Source organism: Corythoichthys intestinalis, unplaced genomic scaffold (genome assembly GCF_030265065.1).
Source record: "Corythoichthys intestinalis isolate RoL2023-P3 unplaced genomic scaffold, ASM3026506v1 HiC_scaffold_23, whole genome shotgun sequence".
NCBI classification, from domain to species: Eukaryota; Metazoa; Chordata; class Actinopteri; order Syngnathiformes; family Syngnathidae; genus Corythoichthys; species Corythoichthys intestinalis.
Genome location: NW_026651592.1, coordinates 9,319,741 through 9,339,429, shown reverse-complemented (window position 1 = coordinate 9,339,429; position 19,689 = coordinate 9,319,741). Strand labels below are relative to the sequence as shown.

The following is a 19,689-nucleotide window of genomic DNA, read 5'->3' as shown; positions in this document are numbered from 1 at the left end:
AAACCCCGTGTCCCATCAACTGATAGTAAAGTCTATGGATGAACACATTTTGAAATGACTAAAACAGTGGCTCTTAGCTTTGCTAAAGGTCCCGAAGCCCACGAGTTTAACACATGCATTCACGGAACCCTTCGGAATTAGATAACTGAGAAAAAAAAATTCAAATTCTAAAACCAATATATCTCACCTATAATATCGAAGCGGATTCCCGTTCAACTTTCTAAAATATGACATGTACTACTGGGTAGAGTTGTCCGATAATGACTTTTTAACCGATGATATTGTCCAACTCCAAAAATCCGATAGCTATATTAGACTGATACCGATATATGCGGTTGTGCACTTAATAAGTTATTGCTAATTGTATTGTAATGCCCCACTTGATGCTTTAATAATGATAAATGTAACAAGGTTTTACAAATAAAATAAACAATCTGTCAAAAATAAGATAACAACTTCAACTGAAGTTAGAGACAATAAATGTCACATATGAATAATATAAATTGAAATGAGCCAAAATGTCCACAATTAAATAAAAGGTATCATTCACAATTAAACCACGTTTACAGTAGTTATCCCAAAGAGCTACAGCGGGCAACGAAAGCATTACAAATCCAGGCAGGCAATCATTTGGCATACCAATGCAATGAAAATTGGGCTTTTGCACAGTTTTTTTGTATTCTATTACTTTTGTAGTTTTCTTAGTGAATATTTCTTTCTGGTAACACAGTATTAATATGTAATGATTTTATAATTCATTAATTTATTATTAATTTAATGTTTGCACCATGAAGGCAAATGGTCTGCTCACATAACAAATCCCAAGCATCTTAGGCAAAGTTCAGACCGCAGGTCTTAATGCACGAATCCAATTTTTTTGTTTTTTTACCTGATATTAACTTGACGGTCTAAATGGGACAAGTCGCATAGAAGTGAACCATTTCAAATCCAATCTGGGTCACCTTTGTACTATATGTGGTTTAAATCTGATCTGGGCCACTTTTTTCAGAATGTGGCGGCAGTCTGAACTGTCAAGTCTCCCAAATCGGAATTCATGCAGCAATTGCGTCAGCAAAGAGCGGGAGCAGCTCGCAATATGGCAGCAATGTAGATGTTCATTAGCGTTAGCGCCTAGCATGAACTCGGCTTTTACTACGCAGGAGGCAGTCTTGACCGCAGTATTAAAAAAATCCAATGAAGAAAAGGATATGCCTGATAATGCTTGGTTTCTTACTGTGCACCAAATCAGCAATATTTCAGTCTTGCCTACATGGGCGAGTCGGGGCAAACTGACGCATACACATAAAGCTTACGTGTGTGCGTCATGCACGCACAGTGCGCAGTTGCTTGTTTTGAACAGTTTGCGTAGCGTGTGTCGATTTGCGATTTAATGCGCATGCGTAATACTTGAATGGGCTCAATTGACAAAGGCAGTCTGAATGGGCACGCCAAAAAAAAACATGACAAAAAAAGTCTGAATTGTGCATTAAGACCTGAAGCATGAACCTAGTCTTAGTTTGGAGACAACTAATGGTCAATAAGCATAACTGCTGTGATAAACTGAGACCAACCCTTGTACAAAGGCCGAAAGCTTTTAAACTCACTTTAAGGGTAACTTGCATTCTGGCCCACAACCATTGTCTAAATTATCTGACATTGAAGGAGATACCTTTTCTCGTAGGCACCGTCTTACTGATTGCATTATTCTAATACACTTAATATAATCAATGAAGGGAATATAATTTTTCTCGTATTTACTGTTTGACTGTTTGTATTACTCTAACACACCCAATATAAGATAAATAGCACTGATATCATAGTTTAAGGAAAACAAACAGAATATATTTGACGTAGGGGATAAGAGATACATGACACCTTCTTAGCACGGAAGCCTAATGCGTGCGTCATGCGACTGAGCAAGATTGATGCTGACGAGGCAAAACATCTACAAGCCCACGTCTGCACCACCAACTCTCGCTATCAGTTCTCCCGGACAGTCCAGAACAAATGGTGGGACGCCCTGACCCAACCTAGAGAACGCCCGATATCCAACTGATAACACGATTGATAAGACTCCAAGAGCCCCCTTGACGCTCAGGTGGCAAAATCCACAACCCTCGTTGCCCTGACAACAGTAACTCCCGAATCCTCCTGTCCAATCCACAAACAGACAATAATCCTAAACAATGCCCAAGCACACCCTTCTTCTGCCCACAGCCCGCCCCGCGACAGCCTTCAAAAAGACTCATCGTTATAATTTTTCTAGGGAACCTTTTGTTGACGGAGTCTGTTTCTGTTTCGCCTAGCCGTTTGATCGCTGTCGACCTGAATAAATTGTCAACTTGTGCTTCAAAGTCTTTTTCCAGCTTTCAAAATGGAGTCAGTACAAGGGGTTTAGACAAGGTGAATGCGCGGGGTCTGGCCTTTTGGCTGGGTTGTCGGAGTCTCGCCAGCCCGGGTCATTGGATCTGCGCCAGCGTGGGTCCGGCGATCTGGCTGGCGTGATTCCAGTGATCTGGCTAAAAGGTCAGATTCATTCAAAATACTTTTATTGGCCAATATTATCAGCTACCCGACAACATCGGACAACTCAAGTAATGTATTTTCGTTCGTAAGACTAAGGTGAAAATTAAAAGGGCTGCCAAAAAACATTGTAAGGGACTCATGTTGGTCAGAAGTAACAGCTCACTAAACAGGAAGATAGCTTCTTCTTCTGAGAAATAACAAACGTAAGTACCGTTACTTGAAATTATGCCAAATATTTCAAATCCACCGATACTACTACCGGTAGCTAGGATCGTGTAGACCGTAAGTCACTCGTGCAAAAATACGGTGGATCCGGTCGATTTTCAAACTAATATGCAATCGTAACACACTTTTTGAGTTCATCAGATCTCTTGAGTGGTAGATCGGGGCACAGTTGACTTGTCTTTGTTGATTTACTGCTGTCTTCTCTGCTATAATAATAACCAACACAGCCCCGTGTTCAATACAAAACCCTCCTACCACAACAAAACAAGTAGGAACTAATATTCACATAGGAACTAAAGTTATACAACATCAAATATACAATATAAATGAATACTACATCACATTTGTAAAATATAAACACATCATAAAATAAATAATCGCCCATTTAAATAAATTGAAATGAGATAAAACACCTGTAATTAAACAAGAAGAATAATACACAGATCCTGCTAACACAATTAAATTTATTAATTTATGTGTGGCGCTTTAACTTGTGAAAATCCACCAATAAGGCTTTTGAAAACCATAAGAAAAAAAAAAATGATTTACTGAGGCATTTCATTTGTAAAATACATGTTAAAATCTTTGTCATTGGGATTGCTTTTCTCTTTAGCACAGGACTTTTTTTCTTCTTTCTTTCAGAAAGAAAGCTGACCAATATGCGGGGTCTGAAAGGCAAATTGTTGTTGGATTATCTTTAAATACCCGCTACATTTTGAGCAGAATTCTAGCTTTGTATAGGCTAATGTTCCTATTGTTGAAAGGTGTGTAATAAACAACCAACAGATTTATATTTTGCATTTTGTTTTCTTACTGTACCGAAAATGAACCGAACCGTGACCTCAAAACCGTGGTACGTACCTAACCGAGATTTTTGTGTACCGTTACACCCCTAGAAAATGGAAGCCAAAGTGTCTTCCAATTCTGGAATGACCCATTTGACAGGGATTGGTTTGCTGGCAGACTTACACGTGTGACTCTCGATAAATTTGTCGTGTTCGAGGGGTCCTGTGACTCTGGCAAATCGTCTCATGAGTTCGTAGAGTTCTTGAACCTCTTTCGGGTAGCAGTGCTCCAGAACTGGAAGAGAGGAAAGCAGAGTGGAAATTTGCAATTGCCATTGACGGTGATAGATGCCCAATCAATTTTGAACTGCGAGGGATAGGAGTAGACACTTGGTCTATTTTGAACTGCGAGGGCTGGCAAAGAATGATTGCCGCCACCTCCTTACAGTCAAAATGGATTGGACATCTATCGCCATCAATGGCACTGTAACATAATCGTCCAGTTTCACATCTGTTGCTCTCATTTTAAAGTGACGCATGATCTTAGTGTGCGGTATATTTGCTCTACCGAGGGGGCGTACGTATCTTACAACCTCTGGCAGTCTCCATGACGACCGTAGGGCAGCTTAAAGGCTCGTGCGACTTGTCTTTTGTCTCTGGGGGAGCTGCTGGAGATAAGGAGTGATGCTGGGAAGGCTAACATGAATAAATAATATGCACGCAATTTCCACCTCCCAGCGCCGACCGATCACAGTGAAATTTGGCAAACGGTCTTGTTGAGCAGGCGGATGGACACACGATGGTTCGTGAACAGTGGCTTGTTATCTCGTAGCCATAGCAACTGTGTTTGTGTGTGTTTGTGTCAGAAGCGAACTCACTTTGGAATTTTCGCATGTTGATGAGTCCGTGATCGCGAATAATTCTGGAAACCACATGAAAAAAATGTTTGGATTAGCCATTTTTCCTTGTGCAAAGGTCACTCTTATCATATAACATGCACAAAAAGGTGGGAAATTATTCAAACCATAAAAATGATTCCTATTTTTTCGGACTATAAGTTACAGTTTATGTCATAGTTTGGCAGGGGGCGCGACTCTGGAGCAACTTATGTGTGAAATAATTAACACATTAGAACACATCCTTTATGTGATACTTTTACACTAAACCGGTAGAGGGCGCTCAAGGCTTGTGTCTCAACATTGGCGGTAACTTATAAAAACAATTGAAAAGGGCTGAACCAAATGGCACCAAAAATAAACTCATTCTGCAGATAATCGAGCACTACAAAGAAAGTTGGGAGAAACTTGTAAGGGACTGGCGAAATGTGGAGGTTACTCGTACTGTAATGACAAAAGCAGAAAAAATCTAATCATGGGCTAAACGCTAGGTGGCCAACGCTAGACGAACGATGGATCAATAAATGACGAACTTATGGGTTACAAAGTTCTACACTGAGCGTCCGGATGGCTTCTTTAGAGCACGCAAGGCTCTGATAGTGTTGGACAGCATGCGAGCGCACATCATGCCACAGTTCAAAAATACATTTTTTAAAAATTTCATTTGCATGGATAATTTTTGTCTGACTTTGTTTGGAAAGAACAAAGTATTTAATAAAAATATTTCATTCATTCAGATCTACAACGTGTTATGTTAGTGTTCCCTTTATTTTTTGAGCAGTACATTTATTCAAATTTAGCATTGGAAAGAAAGATGCATATAAGACTTATTGTTTCACTTTTTTCCCCCAAAGTATAATTATTATTATTTTTTTTAAATTATTTATATATTTTTTTTTTAATAGTTGGTTTTTGAGCACTTCAAATGTAATAATTATGACATTTTAGACGTTACTATGCCACCAAATTATTTTTAAACTTATTTATACTTATATAACTTATATTTTTAAATGTTTAAAAAAGAATAACGTAGAACAATGCTTGCCTTTATTACATGCTTCATTGAGAGAGTCCACTCAAATCCACTCACTTACACACAATCAATTCCCACAGCAAATGTTTAACCACCTAAAGGATGATTGACACATGCGGCGCCTTGAAATTTCGGCTTCCATGGTAAGGTCAAACCTTAACACCTGTCAATCATCGTTAACTTTAACAAGCAACTCGAGTGCACTGCCTGACCGTAAAAAAACAGCAGGCGGTAAGAGTGAGACACTACGTGATCGGATAGGGACAGCTCTATTAAATACTGCATTTATTTATTTATTTATTAATTGGAAGAAAAAAAGAAAAAAAAACGTGATGACTGAGGGCGCGAAGAAGCGAGAGATCACTATATATTATTATTATTATTATTATTTTTATTTAATGCTGGGTCATGTTCAACAGGGGTGTCCAAACCACGCTATGTTTTTATTGGCCTCCAGCAAATTATGAAATTATTATTGAATATGGCCAGCACAAGAAGCTTAAACTCAACCTACATTGATGTACTTCTCAGCTTTAACGCCAGATAGAGCAAGTCACTGAAGCAGTGCCTTTCCATTAGCTCGGGGGTCAAAACTTTACACGTTGAAATGAAGGTCGAAAACATAAACTTTAAAAACCCGTCCTTTTTAACAAATAAAACTGGAAGGATTTCCAGGTGGCCCTTGCATCCTTAGAATTTTCTAAAAGCGGCCCGCAGAGAAAAAGTTAGGACACCCCAGGTGTACAAGGATGCCACCTAGTGACAAACTTTACAAAAAATAAAACAAAAAACAATAATCATCAAAAAAAAAAAGCAAACCTACTTCTTCCTGCGTTGTCGCTCCTTTAATCTTGAATGGTAAATATCCACCACAGCCAGTTTGAGTGCTGAAAGACAATGAAATCGCAAAATATTACAAGCTAATACAGTAATTCAAGTGGGTCTTTTCGCGTAAGGCGATACAAACCACGCAGGACGTCTGAGTCATCATCCACAAAGTCGATGTCTTTCAGATCCCATTCGGCATAGTTGTCAAACTCCTGTACGGTCAGAGAGAGAAATGTTATCATCATCGCAACAGGAGCGTGCTGCCCCTTAGTCATCGAAATTGACGCGGACATTCAGTATTTAACAACAAAATCAAGGTGATAGGTAAATGTTAGGATGATTCATAGCTGAGTGTGAGTCACTCGGTAAATTGGACTGCATTCCCATTCATGTGGTGAACACAAAGAAGTCAGATTTAAAATAAACAAGCAGTACTGATTGGCGTTCCCGCAAGTTTTTAAATTTTGCTCCCCTGAATAAGTTTTTAAAAATGAGTCTCAATGTTAGATTGCAGGACCAAATTAGACCACATAATTCTAAGGCCCGTAGTAGTGGTGGTATTAGAAGTAGTCCTATTAACTGTTTATCGATTGTCAAATTGCTGCTCTATTTGGGGGTCCTCCGGTGTGCAAATTTACCTGGTGACTGACAACGAATCTGCCAATTTTCGTTAAAATCCGACATACAGTTTGGGAGTAATCGGAATGTATCGGTTTAGAGATTTTGTCGATTTTCTGCAAAACTGAAAGCTCTCTAACCTTGAAACTTCTGAAAAACACTATTGATCAAATTTGGTTAAAATCGGGCCATTCCATGTGCAACCTGATTTTTTCGATCATTCATTTTCGATACTTATCTGGGGTGCTTCGATATAAAACCTACCTACACTGCTGGCCAAAAGTATTTACACCCCTGCAATTCTGTCATATAATGCTTAATTTCTCCCAGAAAATGATTGACATTACAAATGCTTTGGTAGTAATATCTTCATTTATTTTGCTTGTAATGAAAAAACACAAAAGAGAATGGGGGGAAAAAAATCATTATCATTTTTCACAAAACTCCAAACATGGGCTGGACAAAAGTATTGGCACTCTTTGAAAAATCATGTGATGCTTCTCTAATTTGTGTCATAACAGAATCTGTTACTTACCTGTGGCACATAACAGGTGGTAGCAATAACTAAATCACACTTGCTAAAGTTAAAAGTTAAAATGGATTAAAGTTGACTCAACCTCTGTCCTGTGTCCTTGTGTGTACCACATTGAGCATAGAAAAAGAAAGAAGACCAAAGGACTGTCTGAGGACTTGAGAAGCAAAATTGTGAGGAAGCATGGGCAATCTCAAGGCTACAAGTCCATCTTCAAAGACCTGAATGTTCCTGTGTCTACCGTGCGCAGTGTCATCAATAAGTGTAAAGCCCGTGGCACTGTGACTAACCTCGCTAGATGCGGACAGAAAAGAAACATTGACGATAGATTTCAACAAAACGTTGTGCGGATGGTGGATAAAGAACCTCGACTAACATCCAAACAAGTTCAAGCTGTCTGCAGTCCGAGGGTACAACAGTGTCAACCCGTACTATCCGAAGGCGTCTGAATGAAAAGGGACTCAAGGGTAGGATACCCAGGAAGACACCAATTCTGACCCAGAGACGTAAAAAAATCCAGGCTGGAGTTTGCCAAAACTTACCTGAGAAAGCCAAAAACGTTTTGGAAGAATGTTCTCTGGTCAGATGAGACAAAAGTAGAGCTTTTTGGGAAAAGGTATCAACATAGAGTTTACAGGGGGGGGGGGGGGGGGGGGAAACGAGGCCTTCAAAGAAAAGAACACGGTCCACACAGTCAAACATGGCGGAGGTTCCCTGATGTTTTGTGGTTGCTTTGCTAACTCTGGCACTGGACTGCTTGACTGTTTGCATGGCATTATAAAGTCTGAAGACTACCAACAATTTTGCAGCATAATGTAGGGCCCAGTGTGAAAAAACTGGGTCTCCCTCAGATGTCATGGGTCTTCCAGCAGGACAATGACCCAAAACGCACTTCAAAATGGTTGGATGGATGTAAAAAATCGTTTGAGAGGAAGCACTGGAGACTTCTAATCCCATAGCACAGGGGTGTCCAAACTTTTTGCAAAGGGGGCTATATTTGGTTTGGGAAAAATGTGGGGGGGCCGACCTTGGCTGACGTCCTTGACGTAGAACAATATATTTAAGTAAATTTTAGCAAGCCATTCTGTGTGTCACATTTGCTTTATTTTTTTAATTAATAATTTTAACAATCTCGCAACTATCCTTTGTGGCGTTCTCTTTTGACTCTCGGAATCTTGCGAAATACTGCTGCTGTGAAATTAAACTAGCTTCAAGTTGCTTCAATTTCTCGCTGCGTATCTTCCCTTTAATCTTGTCGTACATGTCAGCTTATCTTGTGTGGTAATATCGCCTCACATTTAACTCTTTAAAAACAGCAACTGTCTCTTTACAAATGAGACAGTCCGAGTTGTTGAGTATTTTAGTGAAGAAATAGTCAAATTTTCACCTATCCTTTAAGCGTCGGCCGTCGCTGTCAACTTTTTGTTGTTGCTGTTGATTGTCGCCATTTTAGAAAATTGTGGAGGTGCAGCATTTAGTGTGTAAGCTACTTCATATGCTGGTAGTAGTGCTGCTGACCAATTTATTAAGTATATTTATTAAGTCTGTGTGTGGGCCAGACGTTATGGATTTTATGACAGATGCTGGGGGCCGGATGACATTTGACACCGGGCCGTATTTGGCCCCCGGGCCGGACTTTGAACATGGCTGCCATAGAACATCTGTGGAGAGATCTGAAAATGGCTGTTTGGAGAAGGCACCCTTCAAATCAGAGACCTGGAGCAGTTGGCCAAAGAAGAATAGTCTAAAATTCCAGCAGAGCATTGTACGAGACTCATTGATGTATACCGGAAGCGGTTGTTCACAGTTATTTTGTCTAAAGGTTGTGCTACCAAGTATAAGGCTAAGGGTGCCAATACTTTTGTCCGGCCCATTTTTGGAGTTTTGTGTAAAATGATACTGATTTAAAAAATTTTTCATTGCAAACAAAATAAATCAAGATATTACTACCAAAGCATTTGTAATTGCAATCATTTTCTGGGAGAAATTAAGCATTATCTGACAAAATTGCAGGATTGCCAATACTTTTGGCCAGCAGTGTAAGAACGCTTGCAGACGCTTATAATACAAAAATGTGTAAATTCTCTTTTTATGTCTTTTTCTAGGAAATAAGTGGAGCCATTTACGTGTCCACAGAGCACAAACACACACATCCACAGACAAAGATTAATTTACACATAACTTTAGATCAATCTGAAAATGACATTCCGCACCTCCATGAAGTCAGCTCTGGCTGGCATGTATCCCGCCATGTCCCTGGACAGCACCGAGTCAAACGTGGGGCGAGGAGGGTCTTCGCTCGCTGAAAGATTGAAGAGCTTTATTATTATTAGAATTAAAATTAGCGCAATATTAGCCCTTAACAAATCACTTGAATCAATGATAAGACATTTAAATATCTGGCCCAAAAAATAAAAAACTGCCAATTTTTCGGTCTATTGTAAAGTGAAACATACTTAAAAGTATTAGAAAACAATCAAGTGTTCCGTACGTAATTTACATCTTTATTGTTGTCAGTTTTCAGAGCGCAAAAAAGAATGAGAATATTCACAACCTATCTTTAAATGCGCTTTAAAACATTTGGACAATTTAAAAGTTTTGACATGGGCGATCTTAGTTTGGAGTTTTTTTTTTCTTTTATAAAATTACAATTATGTACAGTCTGAATTATGTCTACCACTCAAGCAAAGAATACTGTTACACATCTCGAAGGATTCAAGACAAAAATAATAGCAAAAGAAAGATATGCATTCAATTGGCGTGGTTGTGCTACGTTATTTAGCATGAGGATCCATTGACCGGTGCTACGTGATTTAGCGTGTCGATCCATTGACCTGGGCAAAGATAGTCTTTGCGCGTGTATAAATTTAGTCGGTAATCGAAATTAAAATGGATTAAGCAATTAAATTGTCTTTGTGGATGCTGTCAATGCATTACCAAGTTACAGTGGGGCAAATAAGTATTTAGTCAACCACCGATTGTGTAAGTTCTCCTACTTGAAAAGATTAGAGAGGCCTGTAATTGTCAACATGGGTAAACCTCAACCACGGGAGACAGAATGTGAAAAAAAAAAACAGAAAATCACATTGTTTGATTTTAAAGAATTTATTTCCAAATTAGAGTGGAAAATAAGTATTTGGTCACCTACAAACAGTGTTGTTAATAACGGCGTTACAATATAACGGCGTTACTAACGGCGTTATTTTTTTCATAAGTGAGTAATCTAATTAATTACTTTTCTCATCTTGGTAACGCCGTTACCGTTACTGAGGCGGGAAAGGCGTGCGTTACTATGCGTTACTAAGTTGGTTGAATAAAAAAAGTCAGAGATGGACTCACGGAGACGAGAGAGCAGAGCAGGAGTCGGGAAGACGCCGTTGCAAACGCGATGCTAGGTGGCTCCAATAATACCTGACTGTAGCCTACAAACTACGCCCACATGATACGGTAGATATCACTTATTATAGAACTAGATGCAAATGATAGACACGGCTGCATTGGCAACATGTTTTAAGGACTACATGCGTTAGTAAACAGCCGCCATCTTAAAGCAGGAGACCTCTCAGGAAGGCTCTGTTGTAGAGATCCTTCCTAGCGAACCTTTTTTTTTTTTTTAAATCTAAAATGGTCCTAAATCGGTAAATCTTGACTTAAATCTATCTTTAAATGATGAAACAGTTGAAAAACTTAGACATGTTGAAAGTAGACGGGAAAAAATGCAAAAGCGGGAGAAATTTTAACAACTTTAACGGTTGATTCACAACTTTAAATGACTTCCACACATAGCAAAGGTTACTATCTAGTTATCGCAATACCCTTGTGTCTAGTTAAGTGGAGGCTAAAGAATTGGGCTAGGGCCAATTGTCCCAAAAACCCTTTAAACTTCACATTGTGTGAAAAACAAAAAAACATGAAAATTATCACTAGTTACTTTGCGAAGTAACTAATTACTCTTAAATTCAGGTAACTGAGTTACTAACGCGATTACTTTTTGGGAGAAGTAATTTGTAACTGTAATTAATTACTTTTTTAAAGTAAAATTAACAACACTGCCTACAAACAAGCAAGATTTCTCGCTGTCAAAGAGGTCTAACTTCTTCTCACGAGGTCTAACGAGGCTCCACTCGTTACCTGTATTAATGGCACTTGTTTTAACTCATTATCGGTATAAAAGATACCTGTCCACAACCTCAGTCAGTCACACTCCAAACTCCACTATGGCCAAGACCAAAGAGCTGTCGAAGGACACCAGAGACAAAATTGTAGACCTGCACCAGGCTGGGAAGACTGACTCTGCAATAGGTAAAACGCTTGCTGTGAAGAAATCAATTGTGGGAGCAATTATTAGAAAATGGAAGACATACAAGACCACTGATAATCTCCCTCGATCTGGGGCTCCATGCAAGATCTCACCCCGTGGCGTCAAAATGATAACAAGAACGGTGAGCAAAAATCCCAGAACCACACGGGGGGACCTCGTGAATGACCTACAGAGAGCTGGGACTACAGTAACAAAAGCTACTATCAGTAACACAATGCACCGCCAGGGACTAAAATCCTGCACTGCCAGACGTGTCCCCCTGCTGAAGAAAGTACACGTCCAGGCCCGTCTGCGGTTCGCTAGAGAGCATTTGGATGATCCAGAAGAGGACTGGGAGAATGTGTTATGGTCAGATGAAACCAAAATAGAACTTTTTGGTAGAAACACAGGTTCTCGTGTTTGGAGGAGAAAGAATACTGAATTTCATCCGAAGAACACCATACCCACTGTGAAGCATGGGGATAGAAACATCATGCTTTGGGGCAGTTTTTCTGCAAAGGGACCAGGACGACTGATCTGTGTAAAGGAAAGAATGAATGGGGTCATGTATTGAGAGATTTTGGGTGAAAATCTCCTTCCATCAGCAAGGGTATGTAAGATGACACATGGCTGGGTCTTTTAGCATGACAATGTTCCCAAACACACAGCCAGGGCAACAAAGGAGTGGCCAGATCTCAACCCCATAGAAAATCTGTGGAGGGAGTTGAAAGTCCGTGTTGCCCAACGACAGCCCCAAAACATCACTGCTCCAGAGGAGATCTGCATGGAGGAATGGGCCAAAATACCGGCAACAGTGTGTGAAAACCTTGTGAAGAGTTACAGAAAATGTTTGGCCTCCGTTATTGCCAACAAAGGGTACATAACAAAGTATTGAGATGAACTTTTGGTATTGACCAAATACTTATTTTCCACCATGATTTGCAAATAAATTCTTTAAAAATCAAACAATGTGATTTTGTTTTTTTTCCCACATTCTGTCTCTCATAGTTGAGGTTTACCCATGTTGACAATTACAGGCCTCTCTAATATTTTTAAGTGGGAGAACTTGCTCCGTGAGTCATCACCTTATCGTGGTGGAGGGGTTTGCGTGTCCCAATGATCCTAGGAGCTATGTTGTCTGGGGCTTTAAGCCCCTGGCAGGGTCACCCATGGCAAACAGGTCCTAGGTGAGGGGCCAGACTAAGCATGGCTCAAACTGACCCCTTATGATGAGAAAAAGAAATGAACTCCAGTTTCCCTTGCCCGGACGCGGGTTACCGGGGCCCCCCTCTGGAGCCAGGCCTGGAGGTGGGGCTCGAAGGCAAGCGTCTGGTGGCCGGGCCTGTCCCCATGGGGCCCGGCCGGGCACAGCCCGAAAAGGCAACATGGGTTCCCCTTCCCATGGGCTCACCACCTGTGGGAGGGGCCAAAGGGGTCGGGTGCGTAGAGAGTTGGGCGGCAGCCAAAGGCGGGGGCCTTGGCGGTCCAACCCCCAGCTGCAGAAGCTAACTCTTGGGACATGGAATGTCACCTCTCTGGCAGGGAAGGAGCCTGAGCTGGTGGGTGAGGCAGAGAAGTTCCGACTAGATATAGTCGGACTCTCCTCCACACACAGCTTGGGTTCTGGTACCAATCCTCTCGAGAGGGGTTGGACTCTCTTCCACTCTGGAGTTGCCCATGGTGAGAGGCGCCGAGCAGGTGTGGGCATACTTATTGCCCCCCGGCTTGGTGCCTGTACGTTGGGGTTTACCCCCGTGGACGAGAGGGTAGCCTCCCTCCGCCTTCGGGTGGGGGGACGGGTTCTGACTGTTGTTTGCGCTTATGCACCGAACAGCAGCTCAGAATACCCACCCTTTTTGGAGTCCTTGGAGGGTGTGCTGGAGAGCGCACCCTCTGGGGACTCCCTCGTTCTACTGGGGGACTTCAACGCTCACGTGGGCAATGACAGTGAGACCTGGAGGGGCGTGATTGGGAGGAACGGCCCCCCCGATCAGAACCCGAGTGTTCTGTTATTGGACTTCTGTGCTCGTCACGGTTTGTCCATAACGAACACCATGTTCAAACATAGGGGTGTCCACATGTGCACTTGGCACCAGGACACCCTAGGCCGCAGTTCAATGATCGACTTTGTAATCGTGTCATCGGACTTGCGGCCACATGTTTTGGACACTCGGGTGAAGAGAGGGGCGGAGCTGTCAACTGATCACCACCTGGTGGTGTGTTGGCTCCGATGGTGGGGGAAGTTGCTGGCCAGACCTGGCAGGCCCAAACGTATTGTGAGGGTCTGCTGGGAACGTCTGGCAGAATCCCTTGTCAGAAAGAGTTTCAACACCCACCTCCGGCAGAACTTCTCCCTTGTCCCGGGGGAGGTGAGGGACATTGAGTCCGAGTGGGCCATGTTCCGCACCTCCATTGTTGAGGCGGCTGATCGGAGCTGTGGCCGTAAGGTGGTTGGTGCCTGTCGTGGCGGCAATCCCCGAACCCGCTGGTGGACACCAGTGGTAAGGGATGCCGTCAAGCTGAAGAAGGAGGCCTATCAGGCCTTTTTGGCCTGTGGGACTCCGGAGGCAGCTGACAGGTACCGGCTGGCCAAGCGGACTGCGGCTTCGGCGGTCGCCGAGGCAAAAACTCGGACATGGGAGGAGTTCGGCGAGGCCATGGAAAACAACTTCCGGACAGCTTCGAGGAAATTCTGGTCCACCATCCGGCGTCTGAGGAGAGGAAAGCAGTGCACCATTAACACTGTGTATAGTGAAGATGGTGTACTGCTGACCTCGACTCTGGACGTCGTGAGTAGGTGGGGAGAATACTTCGAAGCCCTCCTCAATTCCACCGACACGCCTTCCTTTGAGGGAGCAGAGTCTGGGAACTCTGAGGTGGGCTCTTCGATCTCTGGGGTTGAAGTCACTGAGGCGGTTGGTAAGCTCCTCGGTGGCAAGGCCCCAGGGGTAGATGAGATCCGCCCGGAGTTCCTAAAGGCTCTGGATGTTGTGGGGCTGTCATGGCTGACACGCCTCTACAACATTGCGTGGACATCGGGGACAGTGCCTCTGGATTGGCAGACCGGGGTGGTGGTCCCCCTTTTTAAAAAGGGGGACCGGAGGGTGTGTTCCAATTATAGAGGGATCACACTCCTCAGCCTCCCCGGTAAAGTCTATTCAGGGGTGCTGGAGAGGAGGGTCCGTCGGGAAGTCGAATCTCGGATTCAGGAGGAGCAGTGTGGTTTTCGTCCCGGCCGTGGAACAGTGGACCAGCTCTACACCCTCGGCAGGGTCCTCGAGGGTGCATGGGAGTTCGCCCAACCAGTCCACATGTGTTTTGTGGATTTGGAGAAGGCGTTCGACCGTGTGCCTAGGGGAGTCCTTTGGAGGGTGCTCCGGGAGTACGGGGTACCGAGCCCCCTGGTAAGGGCTGTTTGGTCCCTGTACGACCGGTGTCAGAGTCTGGTCCGCATTGCCGGCAGTAAGTCGAATTCGTTCCCAGTGAGGATTGGACTCCGCCAAGGCTGCCCTTTGTCACCGATTCTGTTCATAATTTTTATGGACAGAATTTCTAGGCGCAGCCGAAGCGTTGAGGGTGTCCGGTTTGGTGGCCTCAGCATTGCATCTCTGCTTTTTGCAGATGATGTGGTGCTGTTGGCTTCATCAAGCCGTGACCTCCAACTCTCACTGGGGCGGTTCACGGCCGAGTGTGAAGCGGTTGGGATGAAGATCAGCACCTCCAAATCCGAGACCATGGTCCTCAGCCGGAAAAGGGTGGAGTGCCCTCTCCGGGTCGGGGATGAGATCCTGCCCCAAGTGGAGGAGTTCAAGTATCTTGGGGTCTTGTTCACGAGTGAGGGTAGGAGGGAGCGGGAGATTGACAGGCGGATCGGTGCAGCGTCTGCAGTGATGCGGACTCTGCACCGGTCCGTTGTGGTGAAGAAGGAGCTGAGCCAAAAGGCGAAGCTCTCGATTTACCGGTCGATCTACGTTCCTACCCTCACCTATGGTCACGAGCTGTGGGTCGTGACCGAAAGAACAAGATCCCGGATACAAGCGGCCGAAATGAGTTTCCTCCGCAGGGTGTCCGGGCTCTCCCTTAGAGATAGGGTGAGAAGCTCGGTCATCCGGGAGGGGCTTGGTGTCGAGCCGCTACTCCTCCGCGTTGAGAGGAGCCAGTTGAGGTGGCTCGGGCATTTGGTTCGGATGCCTCCTGGACGCCTCCCTGGAGAGGTGTTCCGGGCATGTCCCACCGGTAGGAGGCCCCGGGGTCGACCCAGGACACGCTGGAGAGACTATGTCGCTCGGCTGGCCTGGGAACGCCTTGGAATCCCGCCGGAGGAGCTGGCTGAAGTGGCTGGGAAGAGGGAAGTCTGGGCTTCCCTGCTAAAGCTGCTGCCCCCGCGACCCGACCCCGGACTAAGCGGAAGATAATGGATGGATGGATGGATGGGAGAACTTGCATAATTACTGGTTGACTAAATACTTGTTTACCCCACTATATATATATATATATATATATATATACATATATATATATATATATATATATTTTTTTTTTTTTGCAGTGTGCTTATACATTGAGAAAAGTAGCCATATGGACCTCGTATTACGGCTCTCTCAATCGTCATTACTAAATATTGGCATAAATACACCGAAAACATCTTGTGTGAAAATTAAAAATAAGATTAACCTTCGGCAGAGGACTCGTCCCTTGCCACTTAAAGTTCTTTTCCTGCAGGTTCTCCAATGTGAAGCGGTATTTTATCAATCCAAAGGGGGAGGGTATTTTGTGCTAGTAGTTGCAGTACCATTTTTCGGCCATCAAGCCTACACTGTGCACCGTTAAATATTTTTTTAAAGCTTTATTAGTAGCCATAAATATCATGGATTTCAGTTTTTTAATTTCATTTGATTGTTTTGTTGATATTTTTATCTTTAACAATAATACTAAAACAACAATTAATAACAAAACATAATAACATAATAATATTTAAGGTTTATGTTATTATTTTTTTTTAATTAGCACTTACGGCAATTTCATTCAAAATTTCACTTCAAAAACAATACAAGACTTAAGAAGATATACTGTGCAACGGATAACACATTTCCTCCCCCTACAAACGATATAATTTAAAAAAAAAAAAGCTTGCAAAATGAGACATAGCCCAAAAGATTGTTTTTTTCCCCTCTGTGATATCACCAACGTTTGAAAGGAATGGCGCCGTCAGCAAAACGAGCGTCTTTGGTTTTTCGCAGGCTGAGCAGCGTGGAGGAGAAGAGAGGATTGTTGATGAAATTCTTCATGTAGTGACTCTCACACTCCTCCTTGCTTTTGCTACGCATCTGGTAGGCCACATCCTGCCTGGAGAGGACAAACAAAAAATAGGCAAAAGGAAGGCATTGTCAATCACGAAAGACACTCAACCGACCAGTTCCCGAAGCCGCAGTCCATTACAGCCTCCAGCAGAGCCATTTCCTCCTGCGCCGACCAGCCGGTCTCAAGGACGGGAAAGTCTGACGTCTGCACAATTAGGACACGACTCACAATTTAACTTTTTTTACTCACATAAAACAGTAAAACATTCTCATACACACCCCTGCTTACCATGATTTCATACTTGTGATCACTCTGATGTTTCTTGTATTCGAAGCCTCTGGTGAAACACTGGAAAAATACAACAGGGAAACATTTGAAGGTTTTTTAAGTAGCTTATTCAGCTGTGTGCAGACGGCTGGTTTGCTACCTGGAGGCACAGAAGGAAAGGTGAAGGTCCGCATTCTGCACACTTGATGTAAGGCTCGGCGAGGTACGTCGAGCAGCCTCTGCACGGCGGCTTATCAAACGGGTCGTCTGGGGGGTAATGCGCACGTTAACATGAGGTCAAGGGTTTCCGAATTTCCTTGGGAAAAATGGCTGCAATCATCTAGGTATTTTCTCTAAATTAGTTTACATTCCAAAATAAACAGTTAATATTCCTTTAAAATCACGACGTTTTATCAGTATGAATTATTTATCAAACATGGGTTGGAAACTATTCTAGTACTAGTTGCATTTGTTTTGGTTAATTATTCATTTAACTAAACAAGTAATGTGATAAGGAAAATATTAATAGAAAAATACATTAAAAAATTATTTATACATCAAGAAAATCGTTAAATGATTGGTTCACAACAAAAAATTCTGAATATTACATTAAAAATTTCAAGAATATTACATTATTTAACCGTTTTCGCCGACATTGGTAATTCTAAAAACATATTTTCTATCTGACTTCTCTAAAACTGCTCATGAACGTGCTGTTCATGTAATACAAAATTAGTAAAGACATTTTCAAACAAATGTACTTGTATTATTTCGACATATTTACAAACTATATATTCAGATAATTAGATTGCTCAAGCTCTTCAACTGAGTTGCGGCTCGCTGGCTGGCAGTTTTGCATTTGGAAACACTGAATTGTCCATAAAACAAAGACAAAATTTCGACTTGAACATCACTCCGAAGACGAAACGACGACCAGTAAAACATTCGATGAATGCTAATGTTAGCATTACAAAGCTAACTCGGTTGTTTTGCTTCGTAAAAATAGCCAGAACGCTCCAACAGGACTCGTATAAAATTCAAACTTACTCCCGAAAGACGAAAGGTGGTCCATGTAAGTATATTTAGGATGGTATTTTGAGGAAAACCACGCAGAAAGGGGTTCAAGATATTTTGCGGCGTGATCGATTTTTCTCAATTCGGCACGCTGCCCTGTTGCTGGGTTCAACACGCCAGGCCATATTAGTCGAGCACTAATCACAAGTGTTTTGTTTGACCACTAGGTGGTAGTGTTGCACTTTTTAATCATCCATGCCAAACTTCGTTTCGGTACACTTAAAAATTATGTCGAGTTATTGAAATATATTTTTTCTCCCCGACCTTTAGATACATGCAATGATGTCACACTAAATTAAAATTAAAGTCGTATTGATAGCCTATCTAACAATACTAAACGGGTTACAATCTCTAGTTTAACTTTATAAAGCCACAATGTTAACATTTGGTATACAAGTGTCGCCTACATGACCCAAAATGTGATGTCCATACATGTGGACATCAGGTCTAAGTTATTATTATTTCATTGTTATATTAAATATTAGTCAATTTTGTATTTAATAAACAATTAATAAAATAATAATAATGTTTGAATTATTTTTTAAATCTTTAATAAATATATACATATATTTTTTTAATTACAAATGATTTTCAAATCATGAAAATATGACAGTGATGTTTAGTATACAATCAGTGGCGCCTCCAGAAATTTTTCATAGGGGTGGCCAGATGGGGCCACCAAAACTATAAAGCCATAATTTCAGGTTTTCATTATATTATTGCAGTAAAAAGGTCAGGGGGAAACTATCAGAAAGACTTAAGGACATGGCTACTGATATACTTAGGTGTATTGTGTAATATTTGATGTTACTAATGATTTAATGTGCATAGTCCATAACTGTCCAGTCAACATTTTGAGTTCCACAACAATTCTGTTTTATTGTGTTATGTATAAATTAGGCATAAGGTGTACATTTAACAAAACAAAATAATTACTGGGGAAAAGCAGGTGCTGGCAGATACAAATAAAAGCAAGTACAGAGGCAATCATATCTTAACTGGATATTTCCCAACACAATGTTAATGCGACACAAAAATAATTATTACTGAATGAACAAAACATAAAAAGTACTTCCCAACAGGGAACAACAGATTACCAGGATATAACGTATAAGAAATGCATAACTGATGCTACAACAATCTAACGATATACTGGCAAGCGGGGTGTCCAGTGGGGTGGCCAACAAATTTATACCCCTCGCCACCCCTGGTGGCGCCACTGTATACAATAACACTTAAAGCAACACTATGTTACTACGTTTTGCTCGTTTTAGCGACGTCGGAGGACCAGCGCACACCCGCAC

The 19,689-nt window shown here is 42.2% G+C and overlaps 1 protein-coding gene across 1 annotated transcript in view; it reads right to left on the bottom strand.

Moving 5' to 3' along the window:
• Positions 1–18,502, bottom strand: part of LOC130911091 (transcriptional adapter 2-alpha-like) — a 30,977-nt gene extending 12,475 nt beyond the window's left edge. Inside the window, exons 1-10 of the mRNA XM_057828802.1 lie at positions 18,359–18,502; positions 17,472–17,578; positions 17,333–17,392; positions 17,157–17,248; positions 16,932–17,089; positions 9,657–9,745; positions 6,433–6,505; positions 6,289–6,352; positions 4,415–4,458; positions 3,721–3,831 (exon numbers count right to left, since the gene is read on the bottom strand). Of these exons, the coding sequence (XP_057684785.1) occupies positions 3,721–3,831; positions 4,415–4,458; positions 6,289–6,352; positions 6,433–6,505; positions 9,657–9,745; positions 16,932–17,089; positions 17,157–17,248; positions 17,333–17,392; positions 17,472–17,578; positions 18,359–18,383 (823 nt within the window). The 5' untranslated portion in view covers positions 18,384–18,502. The remainder of the gene's footprint in view (positions 1–3,720; positions 3,832–4,414; positions 4,459–6,288; positions 6,353–6,432; positions 6,506–9,656; positions 9,746–16,931; positions 17,090–17,156; positions 17,249–17,332; positions 17,393–17,471; positions 17,579–18,358) is intronic.
• Positions 18,503–19,689: the final 1,187 nt, after the last annotated feature.